At 42.1% G+C, this 16958-nt stretch overlaps 1 protein-coding gene across 1 annotated transcript in view; it reads right to left on the bottom strand.

The window, feature by feature from the left end:
• Positions 1 to 16958, bottom strand: part of DGKB (diacylglycerol kinase beta) — a 234611-nt gene that overhangs the window by 96029 nt on the left and 121624 nt on the right. The window contains exons 16-18 of the mRNA XM_048510484.1: positions 15893 to 15978; positions 13025 to 13114; positions 2235 to 2395 (exon numbers count right to left, since the gene is read on the bottom strand). Coding sequence (XP_048366441.1) covers positions 2235 to 2395; positions 13025 to 13114; positions 15893 to 15978 — 337 coding nt within the window. The remainder of the gene's footprint in view (positions 1 to 2234; positions 2396 to 13024; positions 13115 to 15892; positions 15979 to 16958) is intronic.

Below are 16958 nucleotides of genomic sequence, written 5' to 3'. Positions count from 1 at the left end.
GCAGAATAAGAGGCTCTTAGTGACTGACTGGAATTGAAGGGTATTAAATCATAACCATGCAAATTTCTATTTGATAGTGCACATAGATGGTAATATATTAGGTGTTATAAAAGTACACTTGTCTTTGTCGGGGGCACTGACTAGTTTAGGATATCAACTTTAGAATGAATACTGATCTTTGTTCATCCACTATACCAGAATGAATGGGATTCTCCTCCTCAACAAGATAAATCAAATGTTGTTAAGAGAGAGAGAGAGAAGGGAAAGAAGGCAGCTAAGATAAATAAGGTTTGTTTTGCAAGCAAACCAGAGAACCTTTCATGAAATAGGTCAGAGCCTTTGTTTTACCAAATTATGTGGCTGTATCTGTGAGACCACATCTCCCACACTCTGCCACAACAGCTTCACATCACAGAAGGGTCTTCTGAAGATTCCAATCTGTGAATGGGCAAAATTTACTACTACTCATACATTGGAGGATACAAAAAAGCCAGAATTCATAGGGTAATAGTGCAAGCATTTAAAAAGCAGTCTAATAGTACTGCCTATAGAAAAATATTAAAAGCCTCTAGCAAATGGCCTTGCTAATACCTTTGACAACATGGATTTGGCCTAAGGAATGGTCAAAACAGATGTTAATTGGACCACAACATTCAATTGATGCCTAGTCTTCTTACCATTAGTTTCCTGCCCGTCATCCTCATTAGCCAAGGGGTTGTGGCCAGTGCTGGATATGAGTCCTCTTCTGCCTCCTTTGACACATTCATGGTTGGGGCCATAAAGACTGAAAGGGAAGGATGACTCCCTTCACCTGGCTTCTCTTCTTCTTCATGACATCCCCCATGTAGCCAGTGGGAAGAACTTGCTCAGTTCCTACTTAACCTGTGATTTAGTTCCTTTTAAAGTCTGGGGGCCGCAGTTTCAGCCAAAGTCCACCATCAACCTGTTCTTATGAGCACTTGTACTTCTGACAATGTTAAAGGGTGATTTGTTAAAGGGTTTAAAGGTCTTGGGTGGCTACTGGCAGCTCCCAGCACTGATTAGCAATTGCCTGGTGGGCAGGGTTGGCATCCAACCATTCGAAGGCATTTCACAGGTTCTTTCAGGTGAGAAAGGGCAGTGCATCTTCATGGGTATCTGCTTTGACCCATTTTGGGGGTGGAAGCTTCAGGCATACCAAAAGAGGCTGCTGGTAGCTGGGGGAAATGATCAGCTCGGCACCTGGACTTATAACTAGAGTGTACATTGTGATAATCAGAGATTTCTTATTATGAGTGAGTATGCAAAAGGACAGAATTCGAAAACTAGGATGCAACTTCACAAAACATTGATATCATTAAAATGGTGTCTTAGAGGACCTCAGAAGTCAAAAATCATATAAACAGGAGGAAGCACTCTGTAAGATATGATGACTAGAAAGCTATATAAAGGATATGAGAACACAGAGATGATACAAATGTCAGATCACTATTACAATGTGCAACACTGTTGAAAAGTGACCGCCATATTCTTCAAAAGCTAAACCTTCCATACAGTTTTTAAGGGCAGTCCGACAACTGAGTTGTAGAACTGACCTACAAACTGGTGATAACCACATATCTATGACAGTTCAATTTGAACTGGTAAATAGTATAGATCTCTGAATACCTGGGAATTACCATATTTTCTCTGAAAAATAGTTCTATAATATTCAGAGTTTTATGTTAATGCTTTAGCTTACACTAGAGATTATATTCACATGCACATTTTATGCATTTACTACCAAAGCATTTTAGTTTCAATATTACTTAGCAATGAGCATAAAAGCACATTTTTCTTAATCAAGAAAAATATAAAATTCTGTCCATTAAAAAGGAGCATATAAAAAAGTGTTCATCGTCTTGCTCCTACAAGACTGAATATTTACCAACATGATAGTTAAGAGGTATTAATGAATGATTCATAATTTATATTTGTATAGGCACCACTAATTTAGTGCTGCTCTTCATAGAAAGCATTAGGAACAGTATGATTATATTGCCCATACAGGAACAGGTGGAAGAGCTTGAGAAAATAATTCTATTTTGACTATGTAAGTAAATTTATGCAAATTATCACCAATCTATGTATTCCTTTTACTAGAAAAACTGTATGTAAAATAAACTCTGCATTCAGTTATCCACTCTGAACATAAACTCCAATCACTTATTTAAAACAAATAAAAAACCCCACTTAAGAATAAGCAAAAACCTTACCACTCCAATTGAAAAGTAATTATTGATGATACTGTATGGTGCTGGATCTCCTTTCTCATCCTTATCATTGGGTATTACTTCAAATTTCCATCTGTCCAGTAAGATCTCAGTACTGTTTTCAATATCTTTTAAGATCTTCAAAAGATTCTCACCTTCATATCCTGTAAAAGGGGAGGGGTGACTTTAAATACAAAAGACTTCATCAACATTTGATTTCCTTAATTAAATTTAGGGGCCATAATTTCACCACCAGCATTTTAAAAACTTGAATTCAGTCCTCTAGGTTGAACAACTGGAAACACATGCAACCCACAAATCTTGGTTATATGTGAAGAAAGATAACAAAGAAATAGAGGGCAGAATCCAGTTTTCTCAGCTGATCACTGACTTTTGACCTATTTGCTAACTGAACAATCCTATGCCCTTTGAAAAAGACAATCCAAATAAGTATACTACAGCAAACTTCAAGGCAGTTATATTAATGCCTAAACTCAAGTAATTAATAAAAGTATGTACATATCTCCTAAAATATTTCATCAAATGCCTACATAAATTTAGAAACAGGATTAGGTCAAAAGCTATCTCAATAAGGAGGAAAATCTTTTAATGCAATTGCATGGTTTGGATCAATTTTATGGAACCAAAATACAATAATAATATAAAAAAATTACAAGAGGAATTTCTGTTTACTTTTCTGTTTATACTTATTGTATATCAGAGAAGTGGTAGCAAATGTAACACCTTTAATGTGCTTAAAGTCATAAGTACGGATGTGCAATTGGATATATCCAGTCTGAATATATATATCTGAAATTTTGGATATTTTGGAGTAGGTTATTTTGGGATACAAGGAAACAAGTCCATTTTCATTTATTTATTTACTGCTCATAGAGCAACAGGTCATGAGTAAAAGGAAAACATTTCTAAAACCATAAGATGTAAAATTCATCTGTACAAAATTCAATGAAGAATTTACATTTAGCTTGTGTTAAATTATAAATATATGGGTTTATGCAATTAAAATTTAAGAAATAATGTCATTAAATGTCATAGACAGAAATTTTGTAACTGCCAGTCACATTTGGATCAGAATCTGCTAATAACTTGGCTACAAACTCCTGTTATAATGCAGGTTTCCACTTTTGAATATATCTAATAATCCATTTTCTCAGGCACAAATAGGTCCCCAAATCCTAAATATATTCAGGAGCAGTCCTGGATATTGGGGAACCAGCATTTTAAGGCTCCCAGGTGTCTGGTTTTTTTCCTATACTTTCCTATGTTTCTGTGCTTTTCGAAGCCTTGGTATCCAGTCATCATGTTGTTTTGGCTTTGATGATGTCCTTTGATATTGTTTTTGTTTGTTTTGCCTCATTGCATTCTTTGCTTAAATTGGTTTGCCTCTAGTTTGCACTGAATCCTCAGCTTTCACACTGCCTCTGATTTTCTGTTTATACATTGACTGGAGTCTCTGATTTTACAAGCATTGGGCTTGCAACGGTGTGGCTAATCAGTTGGCTTGAAAGATTCCCTGGTTTGACACTAGTTCAGATTATCTGATTTGACATTTGTTGTGGGACACTTGCTACACAGTCCTGTGTTTCTGCTGGGATTCTACAGTTCTGCACTGGTTCTTTGAGCTTGCTGGTTCTCCTTGCATTGGCAGGTTTGGGGCCAATGGTTGCTTTGCTTGTACTTGAGTGTTTTGTTACTGTTTGCCCTGGAGAAGACTTGGTATTTTCCTCCCATGAGAAACAATACAGGTTATCTGGGGGCATCTTGTGCCTCTTAATCCAATTAGCTTGAAACTCAGTGTTGATTTAGGTGATGGTGACAGGCCCAGAAACTCTCCAGCAACTTTACTGCCATCAGTTTAAAAAAACCAACTCTTCCAGTCACCCAGAAATAGTCCCCATAGGGAATAACTGAACTGAATAATATTAGAATCCTTTCCCCACCCAAACCCAGATCTGAATATCAAACCAATTTTGGGAACCCAGAAAACCAGGAATCAGCTCCCTGATATCTGGATCTGAAAAAAAATACTATTTTTTCAAGGTGAACATCCCTACTTATAACAACTACCTGATGCATGCTTATGTTACTCCTATTTTACAGGCAGGAAAAAAAGTGAAAGGAAAAACAAGAGTGAAATATAAGCTAACTAGCAGGGCCCGGCCACGCATTGCTGTGGCTTATTGTGGTGAAATGGGAAAGGAACAGTAGCAGCAAATCAATTGCAGAGGCCAGCAGTACGTGCTCATGCAAACACGCAGCCTGATACTGTGCGATGTCATTGATGTGTGTGCCCGCATTCCTGGGGGGGGGGGGATGGAAAGGCACCCCTCCCACACATCTAGGCTGGCTGGTAATGATCCTTTACCTGGTAGTAAGTTTGGTTGGTGGCAATGGGTGTCGCTTCTGAGGAAACCCTCTGAGGGGCGCGACGCAGCCATTCAAAGTATTGCTGTACCAAGCTTACTCCTGAGTCATGCGTGCCTGGTTTTCTTAACTGTAACCACAGTATTTAGGGAATCTAGGGTGCCTGGCACCTCCCTCCCGTCCCTTGCATGCCACCCCTCACTCTCTTCCCTCCCTCCCTTCTCTTCCCTTGCATGCCACCCCTCCCCCTCCCTCCCTTCCCTTTTCCTCTGCTAGGGTGGGTGGGTCATAACAAGATGCTGGGCTCCCTCCCTTTCCTCCCTTGCATGCCACCCCTCACTCTCTCCCCTCGCTCACTTCTCTTCCCTTGCATGCCTCCCCCTCCGTCCCTTTCCTCTCCCTCCCTCTCTTCCCTTGCATGCCACCCCTCCCTCTCCCTCCCTTCCCTCTCCCTCGTATGTATGTGTGTGCATGTGTTTCACTTCCACTCGAGTTACTGCCTATGTACTGTTTCCACTGCTCATATCTGGCCATCTGAGTGAACATTCTAAGCAGCACGAACATTCTAAGGGTGACAGTTACACACAGGCAGCTGCATGTCCTTCACCATGGAGCACCAGGAAAAAGGTGTTTTACCTGGGCCAGGTGTGAAATTTCAGGTATGTGAACATCTAAAAACACTCTCACCTGGCTGACTATAGTGGCTGGGAATTTTCAGAGGAATTGGCCCAGCAGTTACTGAGTTATACTATCATCAACAAAAACACTGCTAGCTTTTTATATATATAGAAGAACAGCACAATTACTTCTGTATGCTCGAAAGAGAGCGACAGACTTAGATTTTTTAAAAAGCCTTCCTTTCCCACCTTGCAATAACAGCTGCCAAACTACCACTGAAACTAAGAAGCAGTTTTGATCTGGTATAGGAAGAGGTCTGCTGTCAAAGAAAAACAGAATCGGGCTTGATATGTTCAAGCCCTCAAAAGCACATAAAGGATGGAGTGTAAAGGTGAACAGATCCACAGCATCTCTGTTCCATGTTCTTTCCACTGGATAATAGCTTTCATGATAAGAGACTAAAATTGCAATTATTCAAGGTCATGTTGCTAGTTTCTGGATCATCTTTTCAAAATAGAGTCTGGCCTGTGATTTTTATCTACTCCTCTGCAATATACCCATAGTTTATTTTTAGCAGCCACCACACTAGCATCAGAATTACCTGGACATTTCTGATCAGCACCCCCTGCCCCCAAAAGGAGGATTTGGGATTTTGTTGTTTAAAGGAAACCAACATCATATTTCATTCATGGGAAATGCAACAGAACACGAACTGGAAACTGAACAAGCTTGCTCTCTTTGGTCATATTAATGGGTGGGACACTAACTGCTAGTAGACTAACACTGCAATCCTAAACAGAGTTACAATGTTATATGTCCATTGACATCAGTGGATTTAGGAGTGTATAATTCTCCACAGGATGGCACTGTAAGTTTCATATGAAACCTGTACTCTGACACAGACAGATAAATGAAATGATCTGTCAGATGAGGGCTGTGGCTAAGTATGTGTATGGTTGCACAATGTTATTTCACCACTCAGAACAAGTGCCAGACCTCACCATGGGTTGTCCTAGATCAATTTATGCAGAACTTTCAACATGGGAGAGGGGTAGTCCACAAACACAATCCAGCACGGTGTAGTGGTTAACAAGAAGAAGAGTTGGATTTATAGCCCTCCTTTCTCTCCTGTAAGGAGACTCAAAGTGGCTTACAAACTCCTTTCCCTTCCCCGCTCACACCTTGTGAGGTAGGTGGGGCTGAAAGAGCTCAGAAGAACTGTGACTAGCCCAGATAAGTCCCCACAGCTCAAGCAGCGGAGTCAGGAATCAAACCCGGTTCCTCCAGATTAGAGTACACCTGCTTTTAACCACTATGCCACTGCTGCAGGTGGATTCTAATATGGAGAACCAGGTTTGATTCCCCATTCCTCCACCTGAGTGGCGGAGGCTTATCTGGTGAACCAGATGTGTTTCTGCACTCCTACATTCCTGCTGGATGATCTTGGGCTAGTCACAGTTCTTCAGAACTCTCTCAACCTCACCTACCTCACAAGGTGTCTGTTGTGGGGAGAGGAAGGGAAAGGAGATTGTAAGCCACCTTGATGCTAGCTGGCTTTTAAAGGAATAATTGGAAAGCATTGCCAAAATTTGTGATCATGATGGAAGTGCAAATTAATTTGCATTTTCCCATTCTCAACAGAAAAATATGAAGAACCTTAGCTAAGGACAGTAAGTGTCTTTAATGGTTTTATTTTGTGATATTTTGGTTGGTTCTTCCAAAAGGTATTGCATGATTTTTCTTTGCCACCCGAGGGTGGGACTGGTCCTGCTAGAGTCCCCAACCAAAATAACGACACAACACTCTTGTCCGTGAGGTAAGATTTTGGCCATAGCCAAACTGTTTTATTGACAAAGGATGCAAAGAAGTGTGAGGTGCAGGATGGGATCTGATCTGTACACTGGGCAGCCCGAGCGCTGTCCCCCAGTGAAATGTTCCTCCAACCTGCCTGTTGGAGGAAATCGTTTACCTTGCACAGCAACCGTGGAACCCAGTCAGGTGGCAAGTCACTGTCTGGGGATCCGTTTTGCACAGCACAGTGGTAGTGGAACTCAGACGGGCAACATGCCCCTGTCTGAAGATCCAATTTACCACTAAGGGGCGCAAGCCTCAGTAGCCCCCAGCTGGACATCCTGACCCATGGCTTGCTCCACCCCAAACCTCTTAAGGAGGTTCCGCCAAAGAGGGGTAACACCCCTCACCATCATATCAGTTCCCATGCGCCAACAGCCGGATTGGCAATGACAGCAAACACATGAATTAACATTGACCTAAGGGGAGAGGTGGGTGGGAAACTCATTGCTCTGCTCAGCAAGAGGGGCCGGGCAAAGCCTTATAAAGGCTCCCGGCTGCCCCTCCTGATGATGCTATTTGCCCACAATGGGCATGGCTCCCCCTGCCTTCTGCCCTACTAAGGAAAGGGGCAACAAGACCTCTTAGCTATGCCCTTCCTGGCCGGCAATGGCTGGCCATGGTGATTCGTGGTTGCTCTTTCTGTCTATGTATTAACACATGGGTACTTGCAATCTTCTCCAGTGAGGGGTAGGAGGGGAAAAGAGATGATTCTGCATACAAAGAAACTAAAATCTTATCCTTCTACGACAACCTACAATTAATAGTGCCAGGCAATGAGTTTAATAGTGATTCTATAAAATGATAAAGGTTGTTTCATTATCCATAAATGAAGTTAGGAGTTGGCCTCACTGAGAAAGAAAATTACTCACCAGCAACTAAATTTGTTGTCATCCCTTGCATTCCAATCCTACGGAAAAGTTTTAGAAAAAACATCAGTGTTGTGGGACAAGCTACCAGGGAAAAGGAGGTCAAGAATAATGAAAGGTAGAGAACTTGAACATTTTCATTTTGTTTTGCTTTGTTTTCTCCTGATTCCAGGTTTTTGCTTGTACATTGGTTAAGCACTATTCACCATGTGCGGTGCATAAAGAAAGGAATAATGAAGGTTGCAGGGAGAAGAGGGACTCTGACAAAATGAATTACCATGGAGTAATTTTCCATTGTTAAGTGTCCCGACTTTCTTCCATTCTGCAGAATATTCCAGATAATTAGAGGGAAGAAGCATACAGATCCATAAAGAAGGAGTATACCAGTCAGAAACCTTATGAAGTATACTGAGCAATATTTTTTTTTCTATATTCCAGATTGGAAGAATAAAATTCTTATGACAGCTATTGGGCTCTTTGTGTTTTATCTGAAGACGAGCAGAAAGTGAAAGATCAAGCTATGGATATATCACAGTTAAAACAGAAATTATACACCTCTGCAAACAGAAGTAAAAAATGTACAAAAGCGGAGCTAGAAGCATAGAATCACACAGAATGTAATGGATCTCAGAGGTATTTCAAAACTAATATAAAGGGCTCCAATAGAGGAAAGGGCTCCAAAGAAGAAAGAGTTGCAAAGTATAGTTAAGACCAAAGCAAAAAATGAAGAATCTCCTACTACCTCCAAGTTTAACATCACCATAGGTTTAAGAATGCAACTAGTGCTCTCTGACTAATCAGAAATGAGCAGAAGAAATATTTTTAAAAGGAAGGGCTGCATGATATCAAAGTTTACTCAATAGGGTCTTGTGCCAGGTCTCTATGAATTGCTGTCTTCCATAGACTGAAAATTAGACAACCAGACAACCAGTCCATTTAAAGACTGTTCTGGAATGATAAATTCTCACAACTTACATAATCAGCAGGGGTTTTGCTTCTTTCCTACATTTTTGGTTGGGATTTTGTGCAAGCTGCCAGTGTCATTTTTAATCAAAGCAAGTACTGGATACAAAAAATATCTTCTTCGTGCTTTCCAGACATAATACAAATGAAACAAGAATGGAAGCTTGATGTTATAGGTACACTCTTCTTATTTGTCCTTTACCTACATGGATTCTGGTAGACAGCACCACAAGACTGATTATTTGAACTCTACTGCAGGATGAGAGAAGAAGGAAAGAACAACTAAAATGCCCATCCGAGATCTCAGCCAAGCAGGATTTCAGACTGGCTTCTAACATTCCCAAACATTAACATAATCATATCATTGGGCAATAAAAAAACAACTAATGCTTCTTGTTATTACTGAATAATTGACTAAAATGTAATTTAAAATAAATGAAATATCAGTTATTGTGTACTACCTGCATTAAACGCCCGGGAGTCCTTACTTTTAGCAGGCATCATGATCTTGCCACAGCATAAAGTGTGCTGCTAGGGCAGGTGTTAGGGCAAGGTCTTATGATTGAAGTCTACAAAATTATGCATGGGGTAGAAAATGTTGACAGAGAGACATTTTTCTCTCTTTCTCACAATACTAGAACCAGGGGACATTCATTGAAAATGCTGGGGGGAAGAATTAGGACTAATAAAAGGAAACACTTCTTCACGCAACGTGTGATTGGTGTTTGGAATATGCTGCCACAGGAGGTGGTGATGGCCACTAACCTTTATAGCTTTAAAAGGGGCTTGGACAGATTTATGGAGGAGAAGTCGATTTATGGCTACCAATCTTGATCCTCTTTGATCTGAGATTGCAAATGCCTTAACAGACCAGGTGATCGGGAGCAACAGCCGCAGAAGGCCATTGCGTTCACATCCTACATGTGAGCTCCCAAAGGCACCTGGTGGGCCACTGCGAATAGCAGAGAGCTGGACTAGATGGACTTTGGTCTGATCCAGCTGGCTTGTTCTTATGTTCTTATGTTCTTAAGGTCAAACAGTTCAGAGGCAAGACAGGCAGCAAGCAAAGGTGTAGTCAAACAATCCAAAATCAAGGCACCAGCACAAAGTCAGGCAGGCAGGCTAAGAGCTGGAGTTCAGAGGAAAACCAATACATGGAGCTTACCAGGAAGTACACTCATTGCACCCAGGCTGAGTTACATCCAAGACAGGACTCAAGTAATGTAAAGTAACACCTCTGCTAATGTGGCCAGGATCCTGTGGTCACTCAGTCCTCTGAAGCAGATGCCTCCAGCTGACAGAGCCTTCTGCCATAGCAAGAAGCAATGCAGGTGCTTCTCCTTTTAGCACTTAGCTGTTGCCTTTGTCTTTGCTTCTTCATGCAGCTGGCTCATTACTCAGCTCATCTGAGGTAACTGATGGCTCTCTCAGCCTCACGGCTTCGGGTCTGTTACAGGCTCTGCCTCAGATGGCAGGGAAAAGCTTGCAGCTGGCAGGACAGAACTTGGGGCGGGCTCTGTTGCCTGCAGACCCTGGGTCACAGTGCCTTCAGGCTTCACATCGGATTCCTCGTCTCCCAGGGACTGGCTCATGACAATAAGAATGTTGATGCCTGTACTCTGATTCAATGAAGTTGCATCATTGAAGCCAAAACTGGACCTCACATTTGGGAAAAGGACTCCCTCAAAACTCCTATTAGACAATAGACAATGCCTGTTCCATTTCTTATCCACCCTGGTAGAACATTGCAATGTTCTTCAGCTTGCAGAGCTCTTCTATGGAGGGCTAAAGTCGATTCTGCACAACATAATAATACCGGGTTACATCTGGTATTTTAATAATCGGGTCTATTTTATTCTGTTTTCTCCCTTCACATGGGTGCCCGTTTCCATTAAGGAATCGAGTTAAGACCAGGAGGAAATACTTCGATTTCTTTCGCATGAGACTGGCTTTTTTGTTTTTACAGTGCAGATGCAGCCATGCATGCTCGAACATTTGGTAAGGAGCTGGTTCAGTGAGGAACATGGCAAGCACATTGTGCTATACAAAGTAAAAACTTTCAACTATGTCCCATCCACATTTAAATTGTACAAGAAAGTACAGCATGAGACATTCACACACACACCCCAATATACTAAATAACATTTGACTGGTCTTTGGGGCTGTCACAGGGGAGAGTATCCTGCCAGGCAGGTGCTTCCCTGCCCCTCCCCCCAGGACCCTGTTTGGAATGTGAGCCCGGAGCTGTGGGGTTGGGCTGTCTGGACTGTGGCTTGGCTAGCGAGTAACACTTGGGGAGAGTGAGCAGGAACGGGGTGAGTGTTCATGCTTTCATAGAAAGATGGAATCATAGAGTTGGAAGAAACCACAAGGGCCATCAAATCCAACCCCTTGCAATGCAGGAACACATAATCAAAGCACTCCCGACATATGCTGATCCAGCCTTTGTTTAAAAACCTCCAAAGAAGGAGACTCATCCACTCTCTGAGGCAGTGAATTCCACTGTCGAACAGCCCTGACGATCAGGAAGTTCTTCCTAAAGTTTAGGTGGAATCTCTTTTCCTTCACCTTGAATCCATTACTCCGTGTTCTAGTGCAACAAGCTAACTCCCTCTTCGACATGACATTCCTTCAAATATTTAAACATGGTTATCATGTCACCCCTTAACTTATGCTTCTCCAGACTAAACATCCCCAGCTCCCGAAGCCTCTCTTCGTAGGGCATCGACCCCAGACCCTTTACCATTTTGGTTGCCGTCCTCTGGACCGTTCCAACTTGTCAATATTCTTTGTGAATTATGGTGCCCAGAACTGTACACAATATTCCAGGTGAGGTCTAACCAATGCAGAATAGAGAAGTACAATTACATCCCTCGATCTTGACACTATGCTCATATTGATACAACCCAGAATCGCATTGGCTTTCTTGGCCACCGCATCACACTGCTGACTCATATCTAGTTTATGTGTCAGAACATGTGTTTAGATGGACAAAATCTAGATGACAGGTGGACCCTCCTTCCAGCAGGTGCCGTGTGCATAATTAGGGCTGTGTGCACAACTGTGTACCGTGTGCAAAGTCAGATAAGACATGGGCACCTGATTGGCACCTCAATTGTATATAGTTGGCACAGACTACAGGGTAAAGCGTGCCTGGAAACACCTGTGGTCTGGCGGAGCACTTTGACAGTAGTTAGCAATAAACAGAACTGCACTGGTGACTGTGTGTCTTTCGGTTCTTGTTTGCATTGCATCCTGCAAGGTGACCTACTCGCGAGTAAGCCGCTGCTTCAACATTATGGTCTTCTAAGACTCCCAGATCTCTTTCCCACATGGGCTCACTTCCCTGGCTTCTGGAAGAACAGTCAAAGGGCAAAAACTTGCTTGGGGAACGTTTTGGGAAGGGCAGGCTGCAACTCAGCAGAAATGAAACTGATAACATGTAAGGTCAGGTGGTGGGGCAGGAAAAATAAATTGGTTTTGCTCCCATGGCATTCTCACGAAAGGGGATTCAACACAGGATTTTGGAAAAATACTGCCATTTTAGCAGCTTTTGAAAAACCTGGGGTGAGGGAAACATCATGGGACAAACCCGCTTTAGGATCGGGAACCATGTGAACTTCTTGGCCAAACCAGGATATTTCCCTTGCTCAACCCAGGATATTTGGACCATGCAGAATTGACCTAAAAGGGCTGCACTACTGAAAGCAAAAAGTGCCTCTAATTTCTGTCTCCTGAGCCAGGTATTATAAGCAGCACATTGAAGATTCAGATTGCATAGGAAATTTCATACATTTTTGCCCTATCCTCCCTCCAAGCAACTCAGGGCAGCATACATGCTTCCCCCCTCCCTTTCTTCTCAGAACAAGCAACCCTATGAAGTAGGTTACGCTGACAGAGTAGGTGACCCAAGGTCATCCAGGGACTTTTGTGGCTAAGGGATTTGAATGTAGGTCTCCTAGGTCTCAGTCTACACTCTAACTACTGAAATCTTATTCCATACATCGAAAATTTAAACCATAGTAAACACATTTTTCGCAAAATAAACTGTTTTTCTTGTTAACAAAATAGGTTTTTAAAATATAAAATATTTTAACTTCCATTTACCTCCTCCCCATCTCAAACACCTGGCTAAATCATTCCCAGTTCCAAGGGGCAGAATGGCAACTGGTGGATGCTTGATCACATTTGCTTTCTCTGTAAAGGGGAAAAAAATAGACACAGCTAAAAGATAAAACAGATGAGACAAGGTACGAATTTAAAAATACATCATCAATGAGTGGATAAATATACACAGAGTCCAATGTCAGTGTTTAGATAACATTTTAACTCAGTCATTGGCCCCGCTTAAATGAAGCCTCTTAGCAATTGACTGAGTTACCAATTTTTATTGTTGCAATACATGTTTCCATTACTTATTATTTTCAGTATTTTTCAGCATCACCTTCCAGTGGATGAGCTGTCAAGACACTCCAGATCAGGGGTCAGCAACCTTCAACAGCCAAAGACCTGTTTTCCACGGAAAAGAAAACACACGGAGCCGCAAATACTTTTTGACATTTAAAATGAAGATAACACTTTATCCATTGTTTTTTAGCCAATTATAGGGTGTTGCTTATGAAATCCACCCTCCCCATGGTTTTTGTGCGCTGAGTGCATGCAAAATAAATATATTTTATAAATATGAAATAAATATGCGACTTCAGCCACAGGTTGCTGGTGACTGCCTCCCACTATCAGCCCGCAGCTCCCTCATGTCTTCGCCCTCTCCAGCCTTCTGCTCTGCCTTCCCCCTCTCAGCCACTTTCTCCACTTCCTTCCCTGCTTGACTCTCCTGTCTTTTGCTCTGTCTCTGCCTTCCACCCTTCAGCCGCTTTTTCAGCTCCCTTCCCTGTGTGACTCTCCTCTGTCTTCCTCTGTGCCCCTTTCAGCCGCTTTCTCTGTCTCTTTCACGGCTACCTTTCCCTCTCTCTTCTCCTCTTCTGCCTCCCTTACAGTTCCTCGCAACCTCCACAGGTTCTGGCTCCTTCCCTCTCCCCGGACCCCCGCACGTCTGCTCCACCCCGCCTCAAATAGCTTCCCCAAGGCCTCTGGGGCTCCCTCGTCCCAGCCCCCTGGCCTTGTGCTGGTGCCACGGCCAGCCGGCTGCGGCGCAATCGCCCGCTTGCCCTGCCCCTGGCCCAGCTGGTCTGCTCCTGCAACCGTCAGGGCCGGGGAGCTGACCCGCTGCGGTGCAATCGCCTGCTCACCCCGCCTCCGGTCCAGCTGGTCTGCTCCTACCACAGTTGGGGCAGGGGAGCGTGCTTCACCCAGTGTTTCCTCGCAGGGCAGCGTGGCTGGGCCACTAAGTCCGGGGCGGAACCTTCCGGTTTCACCCCCCGACAAGCGTTCTTTGGCACAGAGGAGATGAGAGGAGGGGTGAAGCCAAGAAGGCAGACCTGATCAGCACCAAGACAAGCCTCATGAGCCAAAGGGTCCCAGGAAGGGGCAGCCTCGCCGGGAGCCACACTACAAGCAGGAAGGAGCCGCTTGCGGCTCACGAGCTGCGGGTTGCTGACCCCTGCTCTAGAGCACAGGTGTCAAACTTGCGCCCCTCCAGATGTTATGGACTACAGTTCCCATTATTCCCTGCCAGTATCATGCTGGCAGGGGGTGATGGGAACTGTAGTCCATAACATCTGGAGGAGCGCGAGTTTGACACCTGTGCTCTAGATCTTTGACGCTTTCAGGACTACTAGAGAAAAAGAAAATCTTTCAGTTTTCTGTTATTGTCCTTGGAATGGAGTACCCAGTTGCACACAATGGAACAATTTCTACTTCCTGGATCCAATTTTTAATATTCAGGATATGAAAACTAGGAAAGTACCCAGAGATGAGCTTACTTGGTAAAATCACAGACAGTCAATGGAAGTCAATGGAAACATATATGTCAATTTTGAATGGTAGGCATGTGACTGCTCATATAATGAAAGAAAAAGAGAGACCCAAAAGAACTTGCATACACTTGGGAAGGAGGGAGCTGCACAGGATTCGCTTTCTCCCCTAAGCCTCTCATTACCACTATTTAGCTGATGGAAGAATGAAAAGGAAGTAAAATTCAGCCCAGATCCTCTCCATTACTTGGTCAGTGGCCACAGTGCCACTTTTTGCATTAAGCTTCCTACCTCCTATCAGTGCTGGTCATCTCCAGGTGTTGAGAGATCTAATACAGACTTTGGGCTTGTTTTCATATTTCAAGGCGCTCCTTTCTTGGATTGTTCTATTAACCTGAAAGTTCTCCTAGGTTCATAGAAAAATCTTCCCCAATCTGTAAATGTGTTGACTGCATGGATTTGGTGATTCACACTTTGAGGCTCAATACTCTTCCTTATATGGCAACCACACTAAGAAACCCACATCTTACTGTTTTCTCTGCTAGCCATTAGTATCACAGGAACTGAGACAGAAGATGATTGTACAGTAAAACCACATACTCTATTAGAGTAAAACAACTGTACTGCTGTGAGAGAGTTCTGTGGTCTATTCCTAGGAATAGTAAAAAAAAAAGTACCATTCTAGGATGGATAAAATTTTAATGAGGAGCACGCTGTAATACTGAGTAAAATTCAATGTAATGAAAGAGGATCAGCACTAAAATAAAACATACATTACAAACAATATATTAAAATGACAAAACAGTTTTGTTCAGTATGCAGTTCTTTTCTAAACAACACTTCAACCGCACTTTTCAAAAGTTGCAGCCTCCCTTCCTTTCAGAGCACTCTTGTGAATGTTTACTCAGAAATAAATCTATCTTATTCAGTGATGCACACTTCAATGTAAGTCTGCATAACATTGTAACCTTTGACTACCATAAATACAGGAAGTTCTGCTTTCTCAGATGAAATTCAAATATATGTAAACGTCAAATTGCAAACATCTGGTAGGAGTTCTCTCACAATAAGGGTGATCCACAAAAACTATAAGAAATGTTACCTATGCAGTCCAAAATCCAACCTACAGTTCCATCTCCACCACAAGCCAAAACGCGAAAATCGGGAACATCGTGGAAAAAATTTAATCTGAAAAAGAAAAAATGTGCTCTTATCCTCAGCCTTGTTTTCTTAATTCTTTCTAGTAGTAGAAGTAGCAAAATTTCTTAGAGTAAAAAAGGATATAAAATAAAGGAATACATTTAAAACTTGATTGCATAAAATAACTGAAAAACAGAGTTACAATATCACATTACTGTAGAATTTTTTAAAAAATCCTGAATTACCTCATACCTTCAGCATATTTGGCCCTTATCTTTTTGGTAGCCAGGGCAAAAAGTGATGCATTATGAGTAATGAAAGGATCACCATCGAAAATGAGCTAAACTAACTTTTCTGATTCTGTTGAAGCGCTATTATCTTAAACAATTTATCTAAATATTTGGCCCTAGGTTCTGAATATAATGAACACCCCCACCCCGCAATATCCTATGTGTTCTGGTACATATTCTCCACAAATGAAGAAGTGCATTCTGTTGGCATTTGAGTATAAAGTCCATCTCAAAAAGGCTGATGGAATGGTTTGAAAACGATGTAAAGCCCATTTTGAGTTTCGGCTGGGTAATGTTAATCAAACAGGAAGCTCTAATTTGATCTTTCTTAATCAGAACTCAGAACCAGATAACTTCAATACTATATCATTTAGATGTAGACTGAAGAGTATTTGGACCAGTGTTCATCACAGTTTAACACTCCTATAAATGGGTATGTGGTCTGTTACTGATCCATGTATGCTAACTCTTACTCTAGCATAGGTGTGCAATTCTCATAATAGGAGGAATAACTGTTTATCTATGTTGGTAGATACCAATTTAGCCTACTATCAGTTTCTATCAACAGAGTCAAAGGCAGCTGCCAAATCAACAAATCATGCCGATGATCTGTGATGCTTTGCCTCTTTCTGAAACCAGCCTGATGAGAATGTATAACATTATTTTCAATATTTCAATCTTTTAATTTGTGTAGAAGATATTACCATCAAGTTTTTCAGAAGTATCCAGTAGGCTGAC

This window comes from Sphaerodactylus townsendi, linkage group LG11 (assembly GCF_021028975.2).
Source record: "Sphaerodactylus townsendi isolate TG3544 linkage group LG11, MPM_Stown_v2.3, whole genome shotgun sequence".
NCBI lineage: Eukaryota > Metazoa > Chordata > Lepidosauria > Squamata > Sphaerodactylidae > Sphaerodactylus > Sphaerodactylus townsendi.
The sequence above is the reverse complement of the archived record's forward strand: the minus strand, read 5'-3'. Positions and strand labels throughout refer to the sequence as shown.